Source organism: Entelurus aequoreus, linkage group LG04, assembly GCF_033978785.1.
Source record: "Entelurus aequoreus isolate RoL-2023_Sb linkage group LG04, RoL_Eaeq_v1.1, whole genome shotgun sequence".
Lineage (NCBI taxonomy): Eukaryota > Metazoa > Chordata > Actinopteri > Syngnathiformes > Syngnathidae > Entelurus > Entelurus aequoreus.
The window spans coordinates 41,114,424-41,139,975 of record NC_084734.1 but is presented as its reverse complement, the minus strand read 5'-3'; the positions used below and the strand labels follow the sequence as shown (position 1 = coordinate 41,139,975).

General features: G+C 41.0%; 1 protein-coding gene across 2 annotated transcripts in view; it reads left to right on the top strand.

Moving 5' to 3' along the window:
- The window catches only part of scara5 (scavenger receptor class A, member 5 (putative)), a 103,587-nt gene that overhangs the window by 68,297 nt on the left and 9,738 nt on the right, over positions 1 to 25,552 (top strand). For both annotated transcript variants that reach the window (XM_062044900.1, XM_062044899.1), the window contains 3 exons: positions 965 to 1,045; positions 2,113 to 2,220; positions 8,080 to 8,136. In XM_062044900.1, coding sequence (XP_061900884.1) covers positions 965 to 1,045; positions 2,113 to 2,220; positions 8,080 to 8,136 — 246 coding nt within the window. The remainder of the gene's footprint in view (positions 1 to 964; positions 1,046 to 2,112; positions 2,221 to 8,079; positions 8,137 to 25,552) is intronic.

The following is a 25,552-nucleotide window of genomic DNA, read 5'->3' as shown; positions in this document are numbered from 1 at the left end:
TTGGCAAGTCAATTTGAGTGGAGAGGTCCATCCTCATATTTTCATCATTTGGAAATGTATGCAGGATGATTCCTTCTTGAGTTGTATTGCTGCAACTTGCAACATTGCATCTGGCAAACGTTTTTGATAATTCCTTCAAAATCTGCGCGAAAATAACATGATTCGGGCTGAAGCTGCTACCAAAACACATACTACCTAATATGAAATTGCCTCCAGTCTTCTGTAGATGACAGATGTCAGCAGGCCCGCTTACATTTTGGCGTTAAAACTGGGCGTTCCAAAATGTCTTTAAACTGGTTAGAAAACAAAACTAAAATCACTATTAATTTTCCCTCAGGGATTAATGAAGTATTTCTGATTCTTATTCTGATACTGTGTCTATTTTGGGGGGACTTTTACCTGTCGACGTCATTTTAGGTCCACAACTAAAAAATAAGTGCCAATGTTGCCCTTTAATGGCAAATACTACTTTCTGACTACGGCAACACACCTAGGACAAGCTGAAATTAATTACTTGCAAATGAGATTAACATCTATAAGAAAACAAGATAAAACAACTGGACAGCATTTATCCTTATCAGCTTGGTGTGTGATGGTATATAAAAAATGGTTTTGATTCCCAGGTATCGGGAATTGGTATTGTATCGGTTCAAATGTGAAAGATACCCATCCCTAGCTGTGACGTATGTGCATGTCATTTTTATGGACACAAAGTGGGAAAAAAACATGAATAGTAAAACAAATATGTTGTGCAAATTCATTTTAGTGTTTTGTTTTTTTTATGTCACAACTGACACACAGGTCGCACCAAATCTAATTTGAGGCGTCCAAATGTATCAGTGGTGGGCCAACACAAACAAATTAATTTATGGGAAACACAGTAGTGAAGTGGCCAGTGAGTGCATGTTTGAATGCTCTCATTCGTCATTAAGTCAGTTCAAAGTTTTTCTATGTTTTTTTACAGGGCCTCCGGGGCCAAAAGGGGAAAAGGGAGACACAGGACCACTGGGGCCCAACGGGGCTCCTGGATTGACAGGTTTAAGAGGTGGGTAATGTTGTGCTGAACTGGTCTCCCGAAGCGAGTGTAAACAGTCTGGGAAGTGGTTATGAGAGGACTTTTCTTAAATTGTCTTTTCAAAATAGAACATAATATGTCAGATTTACAGTTTTACAAGTCTCACATTTGCAGAATGGGCCAGCAAAAACAATAAAACTATTTGGATTGATTCCCGTTTCAAAATGCGCACTGATGCAACTCTCCTGCAGATGTGTTGCTTTGTATTGAAACATGAAAATAACACACACATATTACATGTTGAACCTGCATAGAACCTCATTCAGTGCATATATCATGCCGTCTTATACTATGTTGTATTCTCTATCAGATCTGTTTCTTAACAGCCAGTCTACTAATATCCGTAGATTTTGGTAATAACATCCGAATGTAGCATGAAGCGTTTCTCATTAGCACCTTAGCTTGAATAGGGTCAATTGTGCTTACTGTAACACACACATATACACACGCACACACACGCACACACACACACACACACACACACACACACACATACATTACATGAGGGGAAATGTATTTTTTAAAGGGGAAAAAAATAAAAAACTAGTGATGTATGATGCTGTTTTTCCCACATTTACAGTCAATACGGGATTGACACATTTCTTCCTCACCGATGCACTGCGTCCATCACCGACATCATGCTACTGTCAGCGTTGGGGATATTTAGATTAATTTACAAGTAAAATTGAAATGGAACACCAAAGAGTGACTCATCTAATGAACGCTGGATTCAATGCAATTTATAGACAAATGTAATAGGACACACATATCTTAAGGCCCAACATTAGTGACCTCTGACTTACCAAATAAATAACCACATCTAAAATATTGCAGAATGTATTCCCAATAATAATTAAACAAATAAAATAAAATTAACATTTTTTTTTTAAAAGTCTTCTCAGAAGTCTGGAGGCTGTTTTAGCAACAAAGTGGAAAAATCAAACATACTGTAACTATAGGAGTCTCTTTCAACCTGCTAAGATATCTTATGGTGAATATTGTTTTAGTAATAAAATATGTTTTTGTGTGTTTTTAAGGCTTTGCTGGAGAAAAGGGCCTCCAGGGTCCTCGTGGTATAAAAGGCTCAGATGGTGATGATGGTAGTCATGGAGACAAAGGAGACATTGGACCTGCTGGACCAAAGGGTAAGCTCGGGCTAACACGTCATGTTTATATTTACATTTACTACTGCACGGGTGCTGAAATGGAGATACTGTACAAGTACCTTTGCAGGTACTTGGGGTTTAAATATATACACTGGTAACTCCGATTTTGTTAGCAATCTGTTCCTAAACGTCAGAGGAAAACCAACTCTTATTAAAACCGAAGTAATGTTTACCTTAAGAAATAATGTAAGTCCGAATCATCTGTCCCAGACAACCAAGCCCCATTTTATTGGGAATAATTAGACTTTTACATTCATAAAACAATATGATATATAAATACAGTAAATGACGAAGGAAATGGGTACATTTAACATCACTTTGACCTTTATTGAAGACTTGTTGGCGAAGACGGCGATGCTCAGAGAAGGAGGAAAAGTATAGCCAAACAGACACCACCATCTTACTTTCTTGAATTTATTAGTGTTACTCAACTTCTTTATTAAAGTGCATGCACTTGTGTAAAATCCAATTGTGTGCTGACAAAGCTTTATTTGCAAAACCCAAAACCAGTGAAGTTGGCACATTGTGTAAATCATAAATAAAAACAGAATACAATTATTTACAAATCATTTTCAACTTATATTCAATTGAATAGACTGCAAAGACAAGATATTTAATGTTCAAACTGAGAAACAAAATTTGGTTTTGTAAATAAGCAACACATTGCAAAAATGTTGGCACAGGGGCATTTTTATCACTGTGTTACTTCATCTTTCTTTTTATTAACACTCAGTTAACGTTTGGGAACTGAGGAGACCAAATTTTGAAGTTTTTCAGGTAGAATTATTTCCCATTCTTAAGTTGTTCAACAGTCCGGGGTCTCCGTTGTGGTATTTTAGGCTTCATTATGCACCACACATTTTCAATGGGAGACAGGTCTGGACTACAGGCAGGCCAGTCTAGTACCCGCACTCTTTTAGTACGAAGCCACACTGTTGTAACACGTACAGAATGTGGCTTGGCATTGTCTTGCTAAAATAAGCAGGAGCGTCCATGAAAAAGACGTTGCTTGGATGGCAACATACAGTGTGTTGCTCCAAAACCTGTATCTACCTTTCAGCATTAATGGTGCCTTCACAGGTGTGTAAGTTACCCATGCCTTGGCCACTAATACACCCCCATACCATCACAGATGCTGGCTTTTGAACTTTGCGCCTATAACAGTCCGGATGGTTATTTTCTTCTTTGGTCCGGAGGACACGACGTCCACAGTTTCCAAAATAAATTTTAAATGTGGGCTCGTCAGACCACAGAACACTTTTCCACTTTGCGTCAGTCCATCTTAGATGAGATCGGGCCCAGCAAAGCCGGTGGCGTTTCTGGGTGTTGTTGATGAATGGCTTTCGCTTTGCATAGTAGAGTTTTAACTTGCACTTACAGATGTAGCGACAAACTGTAGTTGCTGTCAGTGGTTTTCTGAAATGTTCCTGAGCCTATGTGGTGATATCCTTTACACACTGATGTCGGTTTTTGATGCAGTACCGCCTGAGAGTTTGAAAGTCACGGGCTTGCCGCTTACATGCAGTGAGTTTCACAGTTTCTCTGAACCTTTTGATGATATTACGGAACGTAGATGGTGAAATACCTAAATTCCTTGCAATAGCTCGTTGAGAAATGTTCTTCTTAAACTGTTCGACAATTTGCTCAATCATTTGTTCACAATACGGTAACCCTCTCCCCATCCTTGTTTGTGAATGACTGAGCATTTCATGGAAGATGCTTTTATACCTAATCATGGCACCCACCTGTTCCCAGTTAGCCTGTTCACAACTCGCAACTTTGGTCTCAGGCTGGCTTATTTTGGAGTCAAACATCGGGTGGATTCTTTATGTGGGCGCCTGATTCTGCTAAATGACATGCGGACATACGGACTAGTTTGTGACGCACATGCCCGACATCCTCGGGCTTTGTACCGAGGATGTCGTTGTGGCTTGTGCAGCCCTTTGAGACACTTGTGATTTAGAGCTATATGAATAAACATTGATTGATTGATTGATTGATGTTTCTGTCCGGCTCTCAATAAAGGTGGACACTCTCATAGCTCTTATCCTATCCTATCTCTCCTGCTTTTGCTTTTTTGTCTTGTCTCATCTTGTCTTGTCTTGTCTTAACTTTCTTTGAGCCTCTTTTTGCACTGCTCTCCAAAATCTAAACAACTGACAAGATATTTTTAACGAGAAGCTCGGCTTTGCAGGAACTTGCCTGTCTTGACGGAACAGTTGTTGCTGGACACATTATTGACTCTTGGTAGAAGTGGAAGGTTGAAGGTCGATTCTTTCACTCAGGGACGTTAAAGATATCAACCTATTCGGAATCGTGATAACAAGACATCTGCTGATTGGAGTAAACATTGCCCTGGTGTATCAACAAATTTGGAAGATGCAGTATCCGTTCAAGATACCTTAATGTTACCACAAATGATTGAATGATGGCCACAGCTGTGGGAACTCAGACTTTTGTGGTTTCTGAACTAAATCACAAACGGGATAACATCTTGGAGAAGCTGTCTGCCCTGCAAGGTGACGTTGTGATCAATTTCAGGACCAGCAATTGACAATTCGAGTGAAACATAAATTTGTTTTCTCTCGCTCAAACCCAAACATTCTAATCTGGATTTTGTTTTCCCACTGGAACGGCTTGGCAAGGTCGTTGTTATGAGACTCTACCAGATAACAAAACAGCGAAGAAACTTTAAATTCATTCCACGTCTTTCATGGACATACACTTGTTGTTTGTTGACTTCTGTTGGACTGACCGGCTGTGTTATCGCAAAAACACTCTGCGAGAGCACAAGTCATGAGTCCAACAACTCTTCATGTTTCCGTACAAACACGCACATCCACGGAAAACACACGCCGCAAATATACCCCACTTCCCACATCCCATGCCTTCGTCGCTTCACACCCCGCAGTATGATGGACAACAGAGCAGTGTCCCTGGTGGCGGCAGGTTCCCCCACTGCAAGCCACGAGTTTTGTGTGTTGTAATATGTGCTCATATGTGCTTTGTTTGGGATTTGCTTGTTTCTCCTCCTCCCACCATGTTTACCTTTTTTTCCTACCTTCCTATAGGGCGCCACCCATGTAGCAACCCATCAGTCTTACTGTTTTGTCTGTTTTGGGACTCGTTGCACTGAAAACAACGTTTGTTGTACTTTTCAAGTGCAGTAATGTTTCATTCCATTCCACAATGTTTGACTGACAGTATACAAAACTAGAGTAGATTTTTGACGAAAATGTTAGTCAAAAACTGATTCATACGAAAAGTAGGGCCTACTAAAACCTAGAAGGGGGAAGTATTAGATCACCTGCTGATTTTGTAAGTTTACCCCCCTTACCAAGATGAGAGAGACATACAGTCGTGGTCAAAAGTTTACATACACTTGTGAAGGACATAATGTCATGGCTGTCTGAGTTTCCAATCATTTCTATAACTTTTATTTTTTTTTGTGATAGAGTGATTGGAGCACATACTTGTTTGTCACAAAAAACATTCATAAAATGTGGTTCTTTTATGAATTTATTATGGGTCTACTGAAAATGTGACCAAATCTGCTGGGTCAAAAGTATACATACAGCAATGTTAATATTTGGTTGCATGTCCCTTGGCAAGTTTCACTGCAATAAGGGGCTTTTGGTAGCCATCCACAAGCTTGTTGCAAGCTTCTGGTTGAATTTTTGACCACTCCTCTTGACAATCCTCCTTTGTTTCATCTGACATCACATGGACAAAGATATGACCTTCTGGAGGAAAGTTCTGTGGTCAGATGAAACAAAAATTGAGCTGTTTGGCCACAATACCCAGCAATATGTTTGGAGGAGAAAAGGCGAGGCCTTTAATCTCAGGAACACCATGCCTACCGTCAAGCATTGTAGTGGTAGTATTATGCCCTGGGCCTGTTTTCCTGCCAATAGAACTGGTGTTTTACAGAGAGTAAATGGGACAATAAAAAAGGAGGATTACCTCCAAATTCTTCAGGACAAACTAAAATCATCAGCCCGGAGGTTGGGCCTTGGGCGCAGTTGGGTGTTCCAACAGGACAATGACCTCAAACACACGTCAAAAGTGGTAAAGGAATGGCTAAATCAGGCTAGAATTAAGGTTTTAGAATGGCCTTCCCAAAGTCCTGACTTAAACATGTGGACAATGCTAAAGAAACAAATCCATGTCAGAAAAACACCAAATTTAGCTGAACTGCACCAATTTTGTTAAGAGGAGTGGTCAAAAATTCAACCAGAAGCTTGCCAAAAGCTTGTGGATGGCTACCAAAAGCGCCTTATTGCAGTGAAACTTGCCAAGGGACATGTAACAAAATATTAACATTGCTGTACGTATACTTTTGACCCAGCAGATTTGGTCACATTTTCAGTAGACTCATAATAAATTCGTAAAAGAACCACACTTCATGAATGTTTTTTGTGACCAACAAGTATGTGTTCCAATCACTCTACCACAAAAAAATAAGAGTTGTAGAAATTATTGTAAACCTTTGAGCACGACTGTATATAACAATTTCTTGGTTTCAAACGTCAGCCAAAAATGTTTTTCTCTGGTGTACTTGGCTGAACAAAAATATTCCACAGATGGTACTACACTAAAAAAAAATTGTTGAGAGCTACTGATCTATGACACCATTGGCCACACAGGAGCTTACCAGGGTTTTGGGTTCAATTTCTGTACCGTGATGAAGTGGTTAAGGATGTGGTGCCACTGGAAGTGACACTTAAATCTCAGGAAGGGTGGTGGGTTTACACGGTGGGCTGTATGCGACCACATAAGGAGTAGGGGTTAAAATAAATCAAATGAAAGCCCACTTGCTGCTTCATTACAACAGGAATAGACCTCTTGAGTGAAAATAGCAGCAAGCAAGCTAGAAACTGCTGAATGATCAATTAAACCACAAATAAGATGATGTTTGATTTAGGCCTCTCCTGAAGCATCCTCTAAATTGTTATATCTTACTCACTGTTATACACTGGATGCTATTTTGGTGAGACAATTGCAGGGCGCAGCAAGTTGAACGGTTATTCTAAGAAAATGTACCCCTGGTTACGACGTGGACGCTGTAATTTTGAAAAGAAAACCATGTGAAACAAAAAGTGAGATCAAATGTGAGCCAAAAACACACGTCTTTTTCTTTTCCGTGCATTTTAAACAGTAAAATACTGCAAGCACGAGGCGGCCAATGCAAATAATTGGGGCATATTTTTAAATTTTGCATTGAATAATTGTTTTTAGGTTATTACGATACACAGCAATATATTTAGAACATTTAATTAGTTTTTTATGCAATGTCCTTTGCAATGGACAACAGTATCTAATGAAAAAAATTATTACCAGGTATTTACATAGTTATATTAGTCATATGATGAATAAATACTGCAAGAAACATATTTTTCTACTTGGGAACACACAAATGTGTGTTTCTACAATATGATGAATTTTTTTGTATAAGCAATCTTTACCATGTAATGTGAAAATTAGTATTAAGTCCTCATGTGCACCATAGAGGACAGTGTGTTGTTATTAGTATCTTCAAAATGACAGTACAGTATATGACCAGAGCCATCCCCAACACTTAAATTATAGCTTTAAAAACACAACACCTGGTTAAATAAAAGTATTAAAACATCCATCCATCCATCCACAAGAAACCACATATCACTGGAAAGCAAATGATGAACAACCCTTTATATTATTGTAGCATTTTGCAATGGAAATAACACCGTGAAAATCCTCACATAAACTGCTGGGTCTAACCCTAGTATATCATCATTATAACCACTTGTGATGTTAGTGTGTAAACATGACCATCCTGTTGTGTTGTCGTGTCAACAGGGGACAGAGGAGATCGAGGCATGAAAGGAGACAAGGGAGACCAAGGAGCCAAAACTGGTGAGGAGTTGGAATCGTATTGATTTGTATTACATATTTGACACGCAACACCAGGCAAGTAAGAATCCAATGCCATACAAGCAAAGGTCAGAGTTTCTATGAATATTATCCTTTCAAATTTGAACGGATACCGTACCAATTTCCTGTGGCCGGTACCTAAGAATCGATAACGGTACTTAACGGTACAAATTTTCGTTTTTTGTGTATTTATGTGATAATAAATGAATTTTTTAAATAATAAAATATTTTTTTTTATTTAACATTTAACACCTATCGCAAATGATAAATGTGCTGTCCAGCTGTTATATCTTCTTTTCTTACACTTGTGAGTCTCATTGAGGTTTGTCCTCTGCGTGTTGCCATAGCCAGGAAGTAGTCTTTGCCATTAAGTTGTATGTGCTAGTCGTTTGTTGAGTCCTACAAAGTGTTTAAAGTGTAAGCATTGTACTTATTACACACCAGCTGTTTGATTGTAACACGCATCTCAGTCAGACTACCACATTTGGAGGTGTTGAAATCACCATGTAAAATCGCTAAGGCTAATAAAGCATGTCATGTAAATGTAAATTAGCATTTAGCTTGCACATTTTTAAAAGGTGGAGCCTTACTTTTGAGTGAATATGCCTAATTTTCACCAAGTGCTTGAGACAATGCAAAGTCTGCAACCAGATCTGACGTTCTGGCACCGTTTGATTTTACATGAATCGGTACTCTGTAGCAGAGGTGGGACCAAGTCATTGCTTTGCAAGTCACAAGTAAGTCTCAAGTCTTTGCCCTCAAGTCTCGAGTCAAGTCCCGAGTCAAGACAGGCAAGTCCCGAGTCAAGTCCAAAGTCAAGACTGGAAAGTCTCAAGTCAAGTCCCAAGTCCTGCATTTTGAATTTCGAGTCCTTTCAAGTCCTTTTAACCACAGACTAATATATTTACACAGATTGTGTATGCTTTTAAAACGCTGTATTTATTTATTAAAACAAGTGCATTTGAAATTGCAGGAAAAAAATAGTGCTGACATTGCACTTCATAATAGCACTATTATCCAGTCATTTTAAACATTTAACTCATTCCTTTAACACATTTGAAAAAACAAGTGCAACTGTACTTATTTGCACAAAAGTGTTAACATTGTATTTCCATGGCATATTGCATTGTAACTAGTTCCACAGCAGTTTCTATCCTGTTCTTACCTTATCTCATTGATCTCATCTCATACTGTATGTGTGTTGATGTGTGCGTACATATAAAAAACATAACAAAAACATGAACAAAAGAATGAAAAGAGTTGTACTTTTTAGATGTCAGGGCCCTATGCAATATGTACACATATTCTTAAGATAGTATACATTTTACTGACCTTTATTTGACTATGTTTGTGTTTTTGTAGGTGGCTAAAATACGCGGTGCTGCTGATCGCCGTCTAACGTTATGTTACTGTGTGTGATACATTGACTAACGTAACGTTATGTATAGGTACCTCATGCAGCCCTGCTTAAAAAAAATCACTTGACAAAAAGTATGAATAAGGTAGCGAACTGCAGTGGACGCAACATATTGCCGTGTTTGCAATGACGTTATAACCATAGACATCTTATAAGTAGACGCAGCATTGGCTGCTGTGACACGAGCAATTTGGCCGCCATCTTGAAGTGGTGATGAGGAGCCGGCGAGCAGCTTAAACTGACAGTTGACAGGTAGAAAACAAAGATGGTGTTCAGCGTTTTCTTACTCAAATGAGCGGACTATTGAAAATAGGAATCGGGTGATTACTTTTCACAAGTAAGATTTAACATTAATGTACTACTGATTGTATTTTATGAAAATAATATTACCACAGAGTTGAGAAGGAGCAAAGATCTTTAATATTTGTATGTGAAAATCACAAAGAAATCTTCTGGGGGAGGATGACCCCCTTACAGGGGTTTGGTTTACAAACTTTCAGCCCCACCTAAAACAAAATTCACCAGCCGCCACTGATTATGATGCATTCTCATTTTAGGCAAAATATAAGACAATACTTTCTTAACAGTATAATTGTAACCAGGAATAAGTCTTCAAGTAACAATATTCAAATACTAACATTGTTGGGTAAGACAGAATTTGGTTTTATTCTGAATCCAGTTAAACAGATTGGTGGTTTTAGCTGATATAAAGACTTCCAGGTGTTTATATATGTTTATGTTGAAGTATTTGGCAGACGCTTTTATCCAAAGCGACATACACTACCGTTCAAAAGTTTGGGGTCACATTGAAATGTCCTTATTTTTGAAGGAAAAGCACTGTACTTTTCAATGAAGATAACTTTAAACTAGTCTTAACTTTAAAGAAATACACTCTATACATTGCTAATGTGGTAAATGACTATTCTAGCTGCAAATGTCTGGTTTTTGGTGCAATATCTACATAGGTGTATAGAGGCCCATTTCCAGCAACTATCACTCCAGTGTTCTAATGGTACAATGTGTTTGCTCATTGGCTCAGAAGGCTAATTGATTATTAGAAAACCCTTGTGCAATCATGTTCACACATCTGAAAACAGTTTAGCTCGTTACAGAAGCTACAAAACTGACCTTCCTTTGAGCAGATTGAGTTTCTGGAGCATCACATTTGTGGGGTCAATTAAACGCTCAAAATGGCCAGAAAAAGAGAACTTTCATCTGAAACTCGACAGTCTATATTTGTTCTTAGAAATGAAGGCTATTCCATAAAATTGTTTGGGTGACCCCAAACTTTTGAACGGTAGTGTACATAAAAAATACATATAAAACAATGACTGTAAACATGATCATTTAAGGGAAGAATGTAATACAAAATATCAATACAAAGTGTCAAGACAGAATAAACTCTCTGCTGCTGCAGCAACAGAGATACAGTCTATAAGATATATAGATATCTAATGTATTCATACATTGTTTATGTAGGATATACGCATGTTTATATAACTTAATCATATTGTTTCTTCCATTTAAAAATAGCTGACCGTTTTTTTCCCCTTTCTCTGGGATTATATTCCCAGTTTTGATCTCGGACGTCTGGTCACTTATAGCGTATAAGAATATTATATTACTGTTAAGCAAACTATGAATAATAAAACACGCCAAAACATGTGTCCTTTATCATAGCTACACGTATGACAAAAAAGCGTGTGAATATCAGTGGTATTCAGTGAGGTAAGATTAATTAAATGCGCTGACAGTTCATTGCTCCTGCCAAATGAATTGCACTAGTGGAGCGGATCACCACTCCAAGATGGCGGCCCCGCGTCTCGTCTGCGCCTGTAGGCAGTAGCGCTCCATGCTGCGTACCCTTATAAGATGTCTATGGTTATAACGTTAGCAGTGAGTTTACAGCCTCACTGATTTAACTACACAGCAAATAAAAGTCACGTTACTTAGCCAATAAACGTTAGCTTACATTCAAAACTTACCCTTCTTTGTGCAACCTCAAATGTCGAACGAAGTTGGAAGTTGTTACGTCTCCGTCTATAATATTCGAACTGCATGATTTGCATAGGGCTATTCGTTTTTTGTTGACCGAGTCGTAGTTTTAATACCCGAACGAAATTAACTTTGGCATAATTGTTTCTCACTGCCGCATTGTTTGACAATTCTTCTTCATTGGTTGTCCTGCAATTTGATTGGATGAGAGCTGTGGGATAAAAACAGCGTAGATCTAATTTGATTGGCTGTTGTACTGAGAGCACACCAGCTGACAGGAACAACACGCTGATAGACACAGACGAAGAAAAGGAAAAATACGGAGCGGCGCGCTCCCAAATAACTTTTTAATCTTTGGGTTTTGGGGAAAGTAGTCAAGTCAAAAGGCTCAAGTCCAAGTGAAGTCACAAGTCATTGATGTTAAAGTCTAAGTCGAGTTGCAAGTCTCTTTACATTTTGTCAAGTCGAGTCCAAAATCATCAAATTCATGACTCGAGTCTGACTCGAGTCCAAGTCATGTGACTCGAGTCCACACCTCTGCTCTGTAGTACAGACGGAATTAAAAAATTTGGTACCCATCCTTACTACGGTCAGAGCAAGAATCTTGTTGCTTTTAAATCAGAGCTGCCCAAAGTGAAGTTTTTTTTATTGGCCTTTAGAATATTTTAATTATATCAATATATTTTTCGATCAGCGGTGTCAAAAGTGCAGCTATTTTGGACCCACAGCTAATTTTTTTTTTGGCCCTCGACATGTTTTGAAAGTGTTATAAATCCAATAGTATTAATGAGGTCAGATATAACAATAACAAATATTTGGTTTGTCATCCCTAACACAAAAGCTAAGATAGCAATGTTTTTTGCTTTCAAATGGTTTAGCATACTCTAATGTTCATTAAATTGGTTTTAGCATCTTTAATGTGGCGCCCGCATTCTTTCACTTTTCAGTATGTGGCCCCAGGTGGAAAAAGGTGTTGACACCCCTGTATTGGATGCTACACTACATTAGCATAAATATTTACCTATATTTGATTATTTTTAGCATCTTGATATATTTTTTATATATATTTTGATATATTTTTTGCATCTTTAATGCAAAAAATATATCAAAGTGGCCTCCGCATCCTTTCAGTTTTTGTGTCTGCGCCCCTTACTGGAAAACTCGGACACCCTTGCTTTTAAAATGAAAAAAAGGGTGTGTGGAGTGCCAAGGTATAAAACTCAAATATTTTTGATCACCAGTCCAACTAACTATTTTTTAACCTTTCAGTAATTACTGATATGAAAAAACATGTTGATCTTTAAATTTGAAATGATGGGGAAAAAAATAGCAAAATAATAAAAATAATTTAAAATGTAATAAATTAATTTAAAAAAATTTAAAAAATTACAAATAAAAAAATCTATTTAATTAGTTTAATTCTTAATCATGAAATTTTTTTTTTTTCCTGAGGGAACTCTCCTGAAGGAATCAATAAAGTACTTACTATCTATCTATCTATCTAAAAGAATAGCTTAGAAAAGCCAATGTTAACAGGAAAACTAGAAGCAAAGAAAGCTCAATGTAGACAGAAAATAATATATGCACTGTATATACATTATTATACGTTATAAACTAACAGCTTAAAACATGTCCTCAGAAATATCAGCAATAAAAAAATATACAGAGACAGCTTTGATCATCTACTGCTAGATGTGTGGACGAGACTGAGTGAAAAGTCAAGCTCCCAGTTGATTTATTGCTTGACGTTCAGCTCTTGACTCTGAACAAGTCCACATCCCTCCATGATCCCAAAGCAAGAGTTTATGATGTGTTAATTGTATGGTGTCGTACATTTCTGGCACACCTGCTCTGATGTGGCAACTTCAAAAAATGTCCTTTACTGTAAATCTGCTGTATAACTTCATAGGAACCGCAGAGTGTGTGTTTGTGTGCGTGTACGCACGTAGCGGGTCAGTCATGTCAGCTGAAACTTCATCCAGCACCACTCTGGAATGAGGCAAGAAAAAACATGAGAAGCCACACAAGCTAAGCCACAGATGTTTCTGTTTCTTGCTTTCATCATGAGGATGATGGCGATGATGTCACGACCTGTTCAACCTTTCTTCTGTCGCTTCTTTTTGTGGTTGGGAGGGGCCCGCAGTGCATCAGTGTAAGGAGAGAAACATGTTTTCATGATGGTCTCCAAAATTCTTCAATAATACCAGAAATAGTTCTGATTACATTCTAAATATAGCGAGAAATTCGCTAAATTGGCAATATTGATCCCTCCTGCTACACATTCTTATTCTCTGGCAGACCCGCTGTGTATGAGATGTGTTGAGAAGCAGGGCTACAATACTATCTACAGCAGTGTTTCCCAACCTTCATCCAGCCATGGCACACATTTTATATCACAAAAGTCTCACAGCACACCACCAAACAGAAATGTTAAAAAAGGTATGTATACTGTTTGATTTGTTCATTGTGTACACTTGGTAATCTACAAAACCCAAAACCAGTGAAGTTGGCACGTTGTGTAAATAGTACATTAAAACAGAATACAATGATTTGCTAATCCTTTTCAACTTATATTCAATTGAATAGACTGCAAAGACAAGATATGTATTGTTCAAACTGAGAAACGATATTGTTTTTTGCAAATAATCATTAACTTAGAATTTAATGGCAGCAACACATTGCAAAAAAGTTGTCACAGGGGCATTTTTATCACTGTGTTACATGGCCTTTCCTTTTAACAACACTCAGTTAACGTTTATGAACTAAGGAGACCAATTTTTTAAGCTTTTCAGGTGGAATTCGTTCCCATTCTTGCTTGAAGTACAGCTTAAGTTGTTCAACAGTCTGGGGTCTCCATTGTGGTATTTTAGGCTTCATAAAGCGCCACACATTTTCAATGGGAGACAGGTCTGGACTACAGGCAGGCCAGTCTAGTACCCACACTCTTTTACTACGAAGCCACGCTGTTGTAACACATGGCTTGGCATTGTCTTGCTGGAATAAGCAGGGGCGTCCATGATAACGTTGCTTGGATGGCAACATATGTTGCTCCAAAACCTGTATGTACCTTTCAGCATTAATGGTGCCTTCACAGATGTGTAAGTTACCCATGTCTTGGCCACTAATACACCCCCATACCATCACTGATGCTGGCTTTTGAACTTTGCGCCTATAACAGTCCGGATGGTTCTTTTCCTCTTTGGTCCGGAGGACACAACGTCCACAGTTTCCAAACTCAATTTGAAATGTGGACTCGTCAGGCCACAGAACACTTTTCCACTTTGCATCAGTCCATCTTAGATGAGCTCGGGCCCAGCGAAGTCGGTGGCGTTTCTGGGTGTTGTTGATAAATGGCTTTCGCTTTGCATAGTAGAGTTTTAACTTGCACTTACAGATGTAGCGACGAACTGTAGTTACTGACTGTTGTTTTCTGCAGTGTTCCTGAGCCCATGTGGTGATATCCTTTACACACTGATGTCGGTTTTTGATGCAGTACCGCCTGAGAGATTGAAGGTCTGTAACATCATCGCTTACGTGCAGTGATTTCTCCAGATTCTCTGAAACTTTTAAAGATATTATGGACCGTAGATGGTGAAATCCCTAAATTCCTTAAAATAGCTTGTTGAGAAATGTTGTTCTTAAACTGTTGGACAATTTGCTCACGCATTTGTTCACAAAGTGGTGACCCTCACCCCATCCTTGTCTGTGAATGACTGAGCATTTCATGGAAGCTTTTTTTATACCCAATCATGGCACCCACCTGTTCCCAATTAGCTTGTTCACCTGTGGGATGTTCCAAATAAGTGTTTGATGAGCATTTCTCAACTTTCTCAGTCTTTTTTGCCAATTGTGCCAGCTTTTTTTAAACATGTTGCAGGCATCAAATTCCAAATGAGCTAATATTTGCAAAAAACAACAAAGTTTACCATTTCGAACGTTAAGTATTTTGTCTTTGCAGTCTATTCAATTGAATATAATTTGAAAAGGATTTGCAAATCATTGTATTCTGTTTTTATTTACGATTTACACAACGTGCCAACTTCACTGGTTTTGGGTTTGTAGTGGAAGAGCAGTAATTGATGGGCTGTTGACGCATGACAGTGATAAACAGCGGAGATGTCCGAAAAAAAAAAGTTTTTAAATCTATTTTTGACATGTTTGAATCGATCCAAATCATAATAATTAAGAATCATTGGTCGGATGTACATCGATTTTTTTCCGGCTTCCCTACCAAATTCAGTACTTTTATTGCTGGGTTGCAATCACGTGACCTAGAGGCACTTCCGGGTTTTAGGCCATGGTCTACAATCCCATTAGGCTACTCTTTATTTACCTGCATCAGTGCAAATTTGAGTGTATTATGAAATGTTGAGGCAAATATACAAGCGATCATTTTTTTTTTTTTTTTTTTTTTTTTTTTTTTTTTTTTTTAAATGGGACAGAATGGATTTATATACTCTTAAGAAAAATAATTTTTGAAAGATGTAAACCATTTATCATCACCAAGATGTTACTGCTCGCCTCTACCTCACTTCTTTCGCCACTTAAAAGGATTTAAAGAAGAAAATATTGGAGGCACATCCTGTGTTTAAATCTGGATGGGTGCACAAATTAAGCAATAATCCATGGAAGACAATGTTGGACTTATTCGTTCATCGCTAAGTACCGTATTTGATTGACATAACGAGTGGGGTGCTGCAACTGTCATGATCCATTGCCCAGGACATGTTCGATTTGGTATTTTTTTGTTGTTTATTTCTGTTTCAGCACTCTCATTTGTTTTCTTAGTTGCCATGGGTGCTGATTTTCGTCACCTGCCTCTGATTAGTGGCCGGGAGGCTCACCAGCTCCCAGTCATTAATCAGAGAGCTATTTATTCCTGCCCCACGCCACATTCTGCTTGGCACTCTTGTTCGCTCTTCACAACATTTACGTTGTTTCCTGTTTTTGCCACGTTTGTATATTTCCTAGTGTAAGACTTTGTCGTTGTTCGCCCCTGGCGATTATCTTGGCAAAACCATGCGACCCCGATGTAACAGCAACAATTAAGCTTTTTGTTTCTGTTATGAAAATGAACAATGAAAATACATTGAATTGGTTCAAAAATTACAATATTTTTTCCAAGTACTAACACGTTAGTTTATGTGCACAACCAGGTATTTGTGGCTATATTTAAGCATAGCAACCACATAAGAACACAGACTAATGCAATCTCTTGTCCTTTCTTTACGTTTAGTTCGGCTTTCAAACGCTAATATAGTAGAGAACCACAGATGGTTTCTCAAACAAATCAAATGTTCACGAACATTTTACACAAGACACAAGCATGGTCCGATTGTATTCCACAAGATGATGAAAGTGATATTTTTCCGATTTCTTTCGATGCACTTTCATTTATCTCTGACTTTATTACCTTTATAAGCCACTTATTTCGGGACTCTATGAAAGCTCTTTCCTATTTCTTTATTTGAACGACTGGAACCTCCAAGAACAGAACAGCAATATGGCATTTTTTTTCTCAAACTCGAATCACTTGTTTTAATGCTACGCTCAAGCTGCGTGACCATCGTGTAAATTAAGCCACAAAGAACAAGAACGGACGTGACGTCATATGCAACCCAGCAATTGGCACTGACAGAATTTTGTCGGTACTACTGTTATGGTTACTAAGGGGAGGTGACGGCGACAGACACTAGATGGCAGTAAGGTTCACTAATTTATTATATATATATATAATAATAATAATATCAACAATACAACTAAACTATAGAATGAATTGTGTGACCAAAATACAAGAGTGTGAAGTAATACTATGTGTGTAATTTAACTGAAGTGTGTTACCAAAGTGTTGACGAGAGCAAACGGGCAGTCCATGGGGCAGGCAGGTGATCCGGGCGAGAGAGAAGCATCAGAAGAAAGTCCAAGCGGGAGGTCGAGAATCCAAAAGGCAGTCCGGGGGCAAGGGGAACAACGAGGGATCACAGGGGAACACGGGAAGCGCTGCGGGAAGACAACAAGAACATCAGAACAATGGAAACATGGAAGTCACAGGGAAGAAGCGAGTTTGCGGGATGGAAGCCAGATACAGGACGCTTACAAGGGTAAAGAAGACTATACTCCGTCGCCGCCTGGCAGGTTCTGCGAGCTTATGAAGGCAGGTCCTTCATTAAGTGCAGGTGTGCAGAATGCCGGTGATCGTTTGCAGCTGGCGGCTGCGCACGGCGCGCTCCTGGATGTGCGCGCCCGTGGGCCTGTCCCGAGGTGCGCTCACTGGAGCGCACAGACGGATGAGAGGCGTTGGCAGGAGCCTGAGCCGTAACAGTACCCCCCTCCTTATGGACAGCTTCCAGATGTCCTACTGGTCGTACCACAAACAAAAACACATGAACAAAAGTCAAGGGTGGGCGGAGGGGTGAACTGGTGGTGGGTCGCCGGCCCAAATGTCCCCGAATCCACCGGGGACGGGTCTGGTGGCGGCGGCGAGTAGAATGCCGCTGAGGCCGGCGAGGCGGGCGACCAAGGTACGGCCACTATCTTGGCCGTCGGAAAGGCGGACGCGAGTGGCGCCATGGTGCGTCTCGCCGGAGACGAGGAGGTGACATCAGAGGCAAAGAGGATGACGTCATCGGCGGCGTGGAAGCGACAGACATTGGCGGCGAGGAAGCGGCAGATGTCATCGGCGACGTGGAAGCGGCAGACGTCATCGGCGGGGCAGGCGAGGAAGACGTCATCAGCAATGCAGGCATGGAAGCAGCAGGCGTTGTCGGCGCCGGAGACGAGGACAGCTGAGGATCAGGCCGAGGTGCTGAGGTCGACACTGCAGGCCGAGGGGCAGAGGTCGACACTGCAGGCTGAGGGGCAGAGGTCGAGGCCAGCCTGGAAGCTGGCGGAGACGCAGGAGTCAGCCTGGAAGCTGGTGCTAGCTCGGAGGCTAGTTCGGGGTCAGGTGCTAGCTCGGACGCTAGCTCGGGGTCAGGTGCTAGCTCGGACGCTAGCTCGGGATCAGGTGCTAGCTCGGACGCTAGCTCGGGGTCAGGTGCTAGCTCGGACGCTAGCTCGGGGTCAGGTGCTAGCTCGGACGCTAGCTCGGGGACAGGGGCTAGCTCGGTGACTGGTGGCTGCGGCTGAGAAAAGCAGAAGACAGGGGGGATTTGTCTGACAGGTGGTAGCCTGTCTGGGTGCAGCTGTGCTACCACATCAGCACAGCCACCAGTGCTAAAATGGAAGAGACTAGTACTGCCCCCCCCCCCCCCTCCGAACGCGGATGCCAGACACTTCCAGCTGACTGAGGGACAGTCACTAAGGGTGGGAGGTGGGTGGCTAGGCGGCGGGTAAATTCTTCTATCCCTACAGCACTGCTAAACAGTCCAAGATTTTGCTGAGGTGGGCTAGAAAAATTGTCCAGGGTGGATTGAAAAGAAAGACATAATGAGAGGGGCAAAAAGAAAGGAGGAAGAAAAGAAAAAAAATGTCACTGGGGCGGAGCTAAAGTCACTGGGGGCGGGGCTAAAGTCGCTGGGGGCGGGGCTAAGGAAGTGTGCCGTCAGGTCCCTAATCAATTGGCCGGAGTATACTGTTATGGTTACTAAGGGGAGGTGACGGCGACAGACACTAGATGGCAGTAAGGTTCACTAATTTATTATATATATATATATATATATATATATATATATATATATATATATATATATATATATATATATATATATATATATATATATATATAATAATAATAATAATAATAATAATAATAATAATAATAATAATATCAACAATACAACTAAACTATAGAATGAATTGTGTGACCAAAATACAAGAGTGTGAAGTAATACTATGTGTGTAATTTAACTGAAGTGTGTTACCAAAGTGTTGACGAGAGCAAACGGGCAGTCCATGGGGCAGGCAGGTGATCCGGGCGAGAGAGAAGCATCAGAAGAAAGTCCAAGCGGGAGGTCGAGAATCCAAAAGACAGTCCGGGGGCAAGGGGAACAACGAGGGATCACAGGGGAACACGGGAAGCGCTGCGGGAAGACAACAAGAACATCAGAACAATGGAAACATGGAAGTCACAGGGAAGGAGCGAGTTCGCGGGATGGAAGCCAGATACAGGACGCTTACAAGGGTAAAGAAGACTATACTCCGGCGCCGCCTGGCAGGTTCTGCGAGCTTATGAAGGCAGGTCCTTCATTAAGTGCAGGTGTGCAGAATGCCGGTGATCGTTTGCAGCTGGCGGCTGCCGCGGGGCGGAGACGCGCACGGCGCGCTCCTGGATGTGCGCGCCCGTGGGCCTGTCCCGAGGTGCGCTCACTGGAGCGCACAGACGGATGAGAGGCGTTGGCAGGAGCCTGAGCCGTAACAACTACCGTGTATTGATTCACGTAAAATCAAACGGTGCCATATTTTGATATCTTTGATGCACCTGCTTAAACACTTGGCAGGGAAACCATCCCTAAGAGCGGACTGAGCCAAACTGCCTCGAGGTAATGTTGCAATTTTCCTTGCCAACAAAGCAAATAAGCCTGATAGAAAAGACTCCAACAAACAGTAAAGCTCCACTTTTTAAAATAGTGTTAGCTCAATGCTAAATTACTTTGGATATGCCATATACGTGCTACTGATTAGCCTTAGCCATTTTACATGGCAATTTCAACACCCCCAAATTTGGTAATGAAAACTAAAACTGATATGCACGTTACAATCAAACAGCTGATGTGTAACTAATAAGTAGAATGTTTACTGTATAAAATACTTTTTCTGCACATTCAACTTCATGGCAAAGACTACTTCCTAGCTCAGCAACACACTGTAGCCTAGACTCTACTGCCATCGGAAGTCTCGGAATTGCAACTTACTATATAATACTTGCAAATGATAATCAAAAATGTAACAAATCAAGATATAACAACTGGACATCACAGTTATAATCAGCTGATTGCTAAACGTTAAAGAAAAAAAATGGTTTCATCATTAAACAATTAACATTTTTTAACACATGAACACATACAATTATATCAAAAATTGGTACCTTTGAATCCCAGGTTTAAGGAATTGGTGAAAGGTACCCATCTCTACACCTACCATCTACTGTACGAAGTTGCAAGTAGCACCAGCTGTATTTTTTGACGGTCAAAATGTATTTGTGGTCGGCCGCCAAAGATAAATAAATATTTGGGTGGAAAAAAAATGTCTGTAACATACCATTTCATGACCTCCTACAATAGAAGTGTGTTAGAAACTATCATGTGTATTAGCATGGTAGCTTTTGGCCGGAAAGTCGCTATTGCAATAGTATTTTTTCTATATATTGCTACTGTTAAAAAAACTAAAATGTATAATTTATTGTGCAATGGATGTTGCTCTCTACGTCAAAGTACAACGAATTGTATATGCAAAAAACATGGCCGACAGTTGCAATAATATTGCTTTGGCAGCCCTGAAGGGGCGGAGCTATACATATTGCAGTCTGTTGATTGGTGTACACAAGAATAGAATGGTAAGTAGACTGACCATACGTCCTCTTTTCCCCACTCATGTCCTCTTTTGCGGGGCTGACCAGGCTGTCCGGGCAGAGTTTCTTAAATGCCTCAAATATCCGGCATTTTGAGTTAGGGCTGCGTGTATTTTCAATGTACGTTCAGGGTTAAGAAGGGGTTAAAAACAAAACAAATTGTGAAGGTGTGTGCACGCAGCAGCATTCATGAGGGAGGGGCAGATACAGCGAGAGCGAGGGATTGATTGATTGATTGAAACTTTTATTAGTAGATTGCACAGTACAGTACATATTCCGTACAATTGACCACTAAATGGTAACACCCGAATAAGTTTTTCAACTTGTTTAGGTCGGGGTCCACGTTAATCAATTCATGGTAAAGGGAGTGGAGAGACAGACAAGACACCCGGTTTGTTTTTTGTTTTTTATTGTATCGATTATCACTTTCCGCCGGTGTTTTGTTTTGTTTATATTTGCCGGGTCAAATTTCCGTCCCCGTTTATTGCGTTTTTATTTTGATTCGCCAAAAGTTTTATCAATGACAAATACTGCCTCAGTTTGCACTCGGACAAGTTTACCGCGAGGGGCTGTCAAAATAAAGACTTTATGGTAAACACTACGGTGAGTGTAAAGCATACTTGCCAACCCTCCCGGTTTTACCGGGAGACTCCCGGTATTCAGCGCCTCTCCCGATAACCTCCCGGCAGAAATGTTCTCCCGACAAACTCCCGGTATTCAGCCGGAGCTGGAGGCCACGCCCCCTCCAGCTCAATGCGGACCTGAGTGGGGGCAGCCTGTTCTCACGTCCGCTTTCCCACAATATAAACAGCTTGCCTGCCCAATGACGTCATAACATCTACGGCTTTTAGAGAGTAGAGTGCACAACTGCGCACACAACAAGGAGACGAAGCAGAAGAACGAGGAATTTACAGACATGGCGACGCCGTCGACGAGCAAGATGAAGAAATACGCTTGCAAGTTCCAAAACGAATGGAAACAAGAATTTCAGTTCATCCAGGACAGTTCGAAGGGGAAGGGGTATGTATGTTGCCTGTACATTTTGTAGAACAGACTTCTTCATTGAACACGGTGGCCAAAATGATGTACTCATTCATGAACGGAGAGCGAAGCACATGGCGGCGGCAGCGCAGCACCGTTCACAGCCCAGTATTATGGGCCACCTCGCAAAATGTATTATATACATAATAAAATGAATATATATATATATATATAATTTTTTTCTTGAAAGGACTAGTTGGTACAATCCCTGGGGACTCTGCATGGCAGGGGCGTCCTCCTCCCTGAGCCAGGCTTGCACCTGACCGCATACCTAAATGAGGCTAAGTGACACTGCTGGGAGGCTTTTCCACCATTGGGACACATCTTCAGTTGTGTGCCCCAGCGTCACGGGGTGTTTCGGCCCGGCTTACCACAAGACACCCTCTGCCGAGGAAGGGCCCACCCCAGGGTGATCAAATCCCTGGGTGTGTGCATCCCATTAGGTGTTAGCCTTAGCAGCCCAGCTGGTGTCAATCCTCCTCAACCACAACCAATGGCTCGTCCTCTCTGCTGTGTTGGCCAACTCTTTAATGGCCTGTCTGTGAGCCTGCCCCCTGACTCCAACCTCCCTAAGGAGCTTTGCTGTTGTGCTTGCTACAAAGCCCCTACAGCCCACCTCCACTGGGCGCACCCTTACCCTCCAGCCTCTGTCCTCTGCCTCAGCTGCAAGGTTGGAGTACCGCAGCTTCTTGCGTTCATACGCTTCTTCAATGGCATCCTCCCACGGAACTGTCAGTTCAATAATATAGACTGTATGGCAGGTTTCAGACCATAGGACGAGGTCTGGACGCAGGGTGGTCGTTGCGATCGCCGGGGGGAAAATGAGCCTCTGATCTAAGTCGACTCGCATCTGCCAGTCCCTGGCTGCATTCAATGGGCTTAGATCAGGATTTGAAGGTCTCGTCTTCAGCTTTTCCCCCTCCCGAACAAACGCTGGTAGGTGTCGGCACACTTCCTGGTTGTTGATGGGTTGGGCATTGATGGATATCCTCCTGCACTCAAGTTTGTCAGCTAGACATCTGAGGACCTGGTTATGTCTCCACGTATATCTGCCTTGAGTGAGGCTGGTTCTACAGCCAACCACGTGAGTTTTTTCTTTTCAACACCTTCCCACCTTGTCCAGCGGCCCTGTTTGGCTTGTGTTGCGGCTTTGGAACGTCTGGTTGTTTCCTCCTGACGACGCACTTCCTCTACAACCATAGTTCGACGTTCGGTTGCAGATGCCTTTTGCCAGAGAGGAGTTACGGTTCCAAGGCCAAAGCCTCCTCTGCCTTCTTGGACATGGCCCTCTACGTCACAATGGAGCAAAGCTGATTTGGCCTGTAGCACAGCTGTGACTGGGGTCCACTTCCGCCCTGTAACGAGGCAAGGAGCGGCGGCTCTCACTACAGTGAGGGACATCTCCAGCCTCACCTTGGCACATTTGAACTCTTCGACCAGGCTAGAAATTGGCAGCGACAGGGCTTCGTTGCTGTAGAGTCCAACGCTGCTGAAGCACTTTGGAAGTCCGAGCCACTTCCTTACATGCGAGTTCACTAGCCTTTCCAAGCGAGTAGCATGGCATATTGAGACCTCATACATAGTTAACGGCCACCGGAGTCTGGGTAGCAACCCAAACTGCAGGCACCAGAGCTTCAGTTTCCCTGGTAGTGCAGTGCTATTAATCTGCCTGAGGCCGTTAGCCGTGTCCTGCCGCAATTGTTCAAGTTGCTGGGTGTCTCTGAGATCTGCATTATACCATCTTCCGATGGTATAATGTATATATATATATAGCTAGAATTCACTGAAAGTCAAGTATTTTATACATTATATATATATATATATACACTGCCGTTCAAAAGTTTGGAGTCACCCAAACAATTTTGTGGAATAGCCTTCATTTCTAAGAACAAGAATAGTCTGTCGAGTTTCAGATGAAAATTCTCTTTTTCTGGCCATTTTGAGCGTTTAATTGACCCCGCAAATATGATGATCCAGAGACTCAATCTGCTCAAAGGAAGGTCAGTTTTGTAGCTTCTGTAACGAGCTAAACTGTTTTCAGATGTGTGAACATGATTGCACAAGGGTTTTCTAATCATCAATTAGCCTTCTGAGCCAATGAGCAAACACATTGTACCATTAGAACACTGGAGTGATAGTTGCTGGAAATGGGCCTCTATACACCTATGTAGATATTGCACCAAAAACCAGACATTTGCAGCTAGAATAGTCATTTACCATATTAGCAATGTATAGAGTGTATTTCTTTAAAGTTAAGACTAGTTTAAAGTTATCTTCATTGAAAAGTACAGTGCTTTTCCTTCAAAAATAAGGACATTTCAATGTGACCCCAAACTTTTGAACGGTAGTGTATATATATATATATTTATATAAAATACTTGAGTTGGTGAATAATTCTAGCTGTAAATATACTCCCCTCTTAACCACGCCCTTAACCACGCCCCCCCCCCCCCCCCCCCCCCCCCAACCCCCAGCCCCCGGTATCGGAGGTCTCAAGGTTGGCAAGTATGGTGTAAAGTCAACATTTGTAACTCCAGTAAATGAGTTATTTTAGTCTTTGTGAGTCCATGAAAACTTCACTTTTATCTCCCGCTGGATCCACATCGTTCGAGGATGGAGACAGGTTAGCTGTTATCTTCAAGCTAACTAGCACCCGAGCAGACTCCTCCACCCCAAAAACATACTTTGCAGGTCAAAAAACGGGGCAATTGTTTGCCTTTTGAAGTGTTCATGTGCGAGGAGTGTTCAAAATGTGTCTCTCTTGAAGTGGCTGATAAGTTAGCATCGCTGACAGTGATGTCATCACCGTCATTGTTTACTGAAGCAGAGATGCTGACTGTGCGTTATGATAAACACGCATGCATCGCCAGGCGCTGCTTTTTATCCATAGATTTATCAGATTAAATGTTTTATTATCAATAGCAGGGATGTCAATAGTGTGGCCCGGAGGCCATTTGCTGCCCACAGCTAATGTTTTAAAGGCCCACGGCACATTCTAAAAATACTATTAAAATAAACAAAAACATAACAAAAGTGAAATAAAAAAGCTTAAAGGGGAAATGTAATTTAGAAAAAGTTGCAATGTTGACTAATAAAACAAAGCTGGGTTTTTTTCTTTCAAACTGTCATTGTTTAAAACATAATATTGAATCAAAATCAATGTTATTATGAATTATTGACCTATTAAAGGTTCCGATTACTTCACAGCAAATATTCCACTTTGAAAAATATTTTTGGTGGAAGATTTTGCATATTTTGTGTGTTTGCCATTAAAAACATAGTTTTGTTTGACAACAAAGGGCGGAAAACAAACAAACAAAAAAACAACATCAAAAAAACTAAAACATTTCGAAATGAGGGATAGATCTGAAGTTGATGTAGACTCCAGGGATTTAAGCGTTACATATAAAATGTATGTATGCCCTGGCACACCAGTA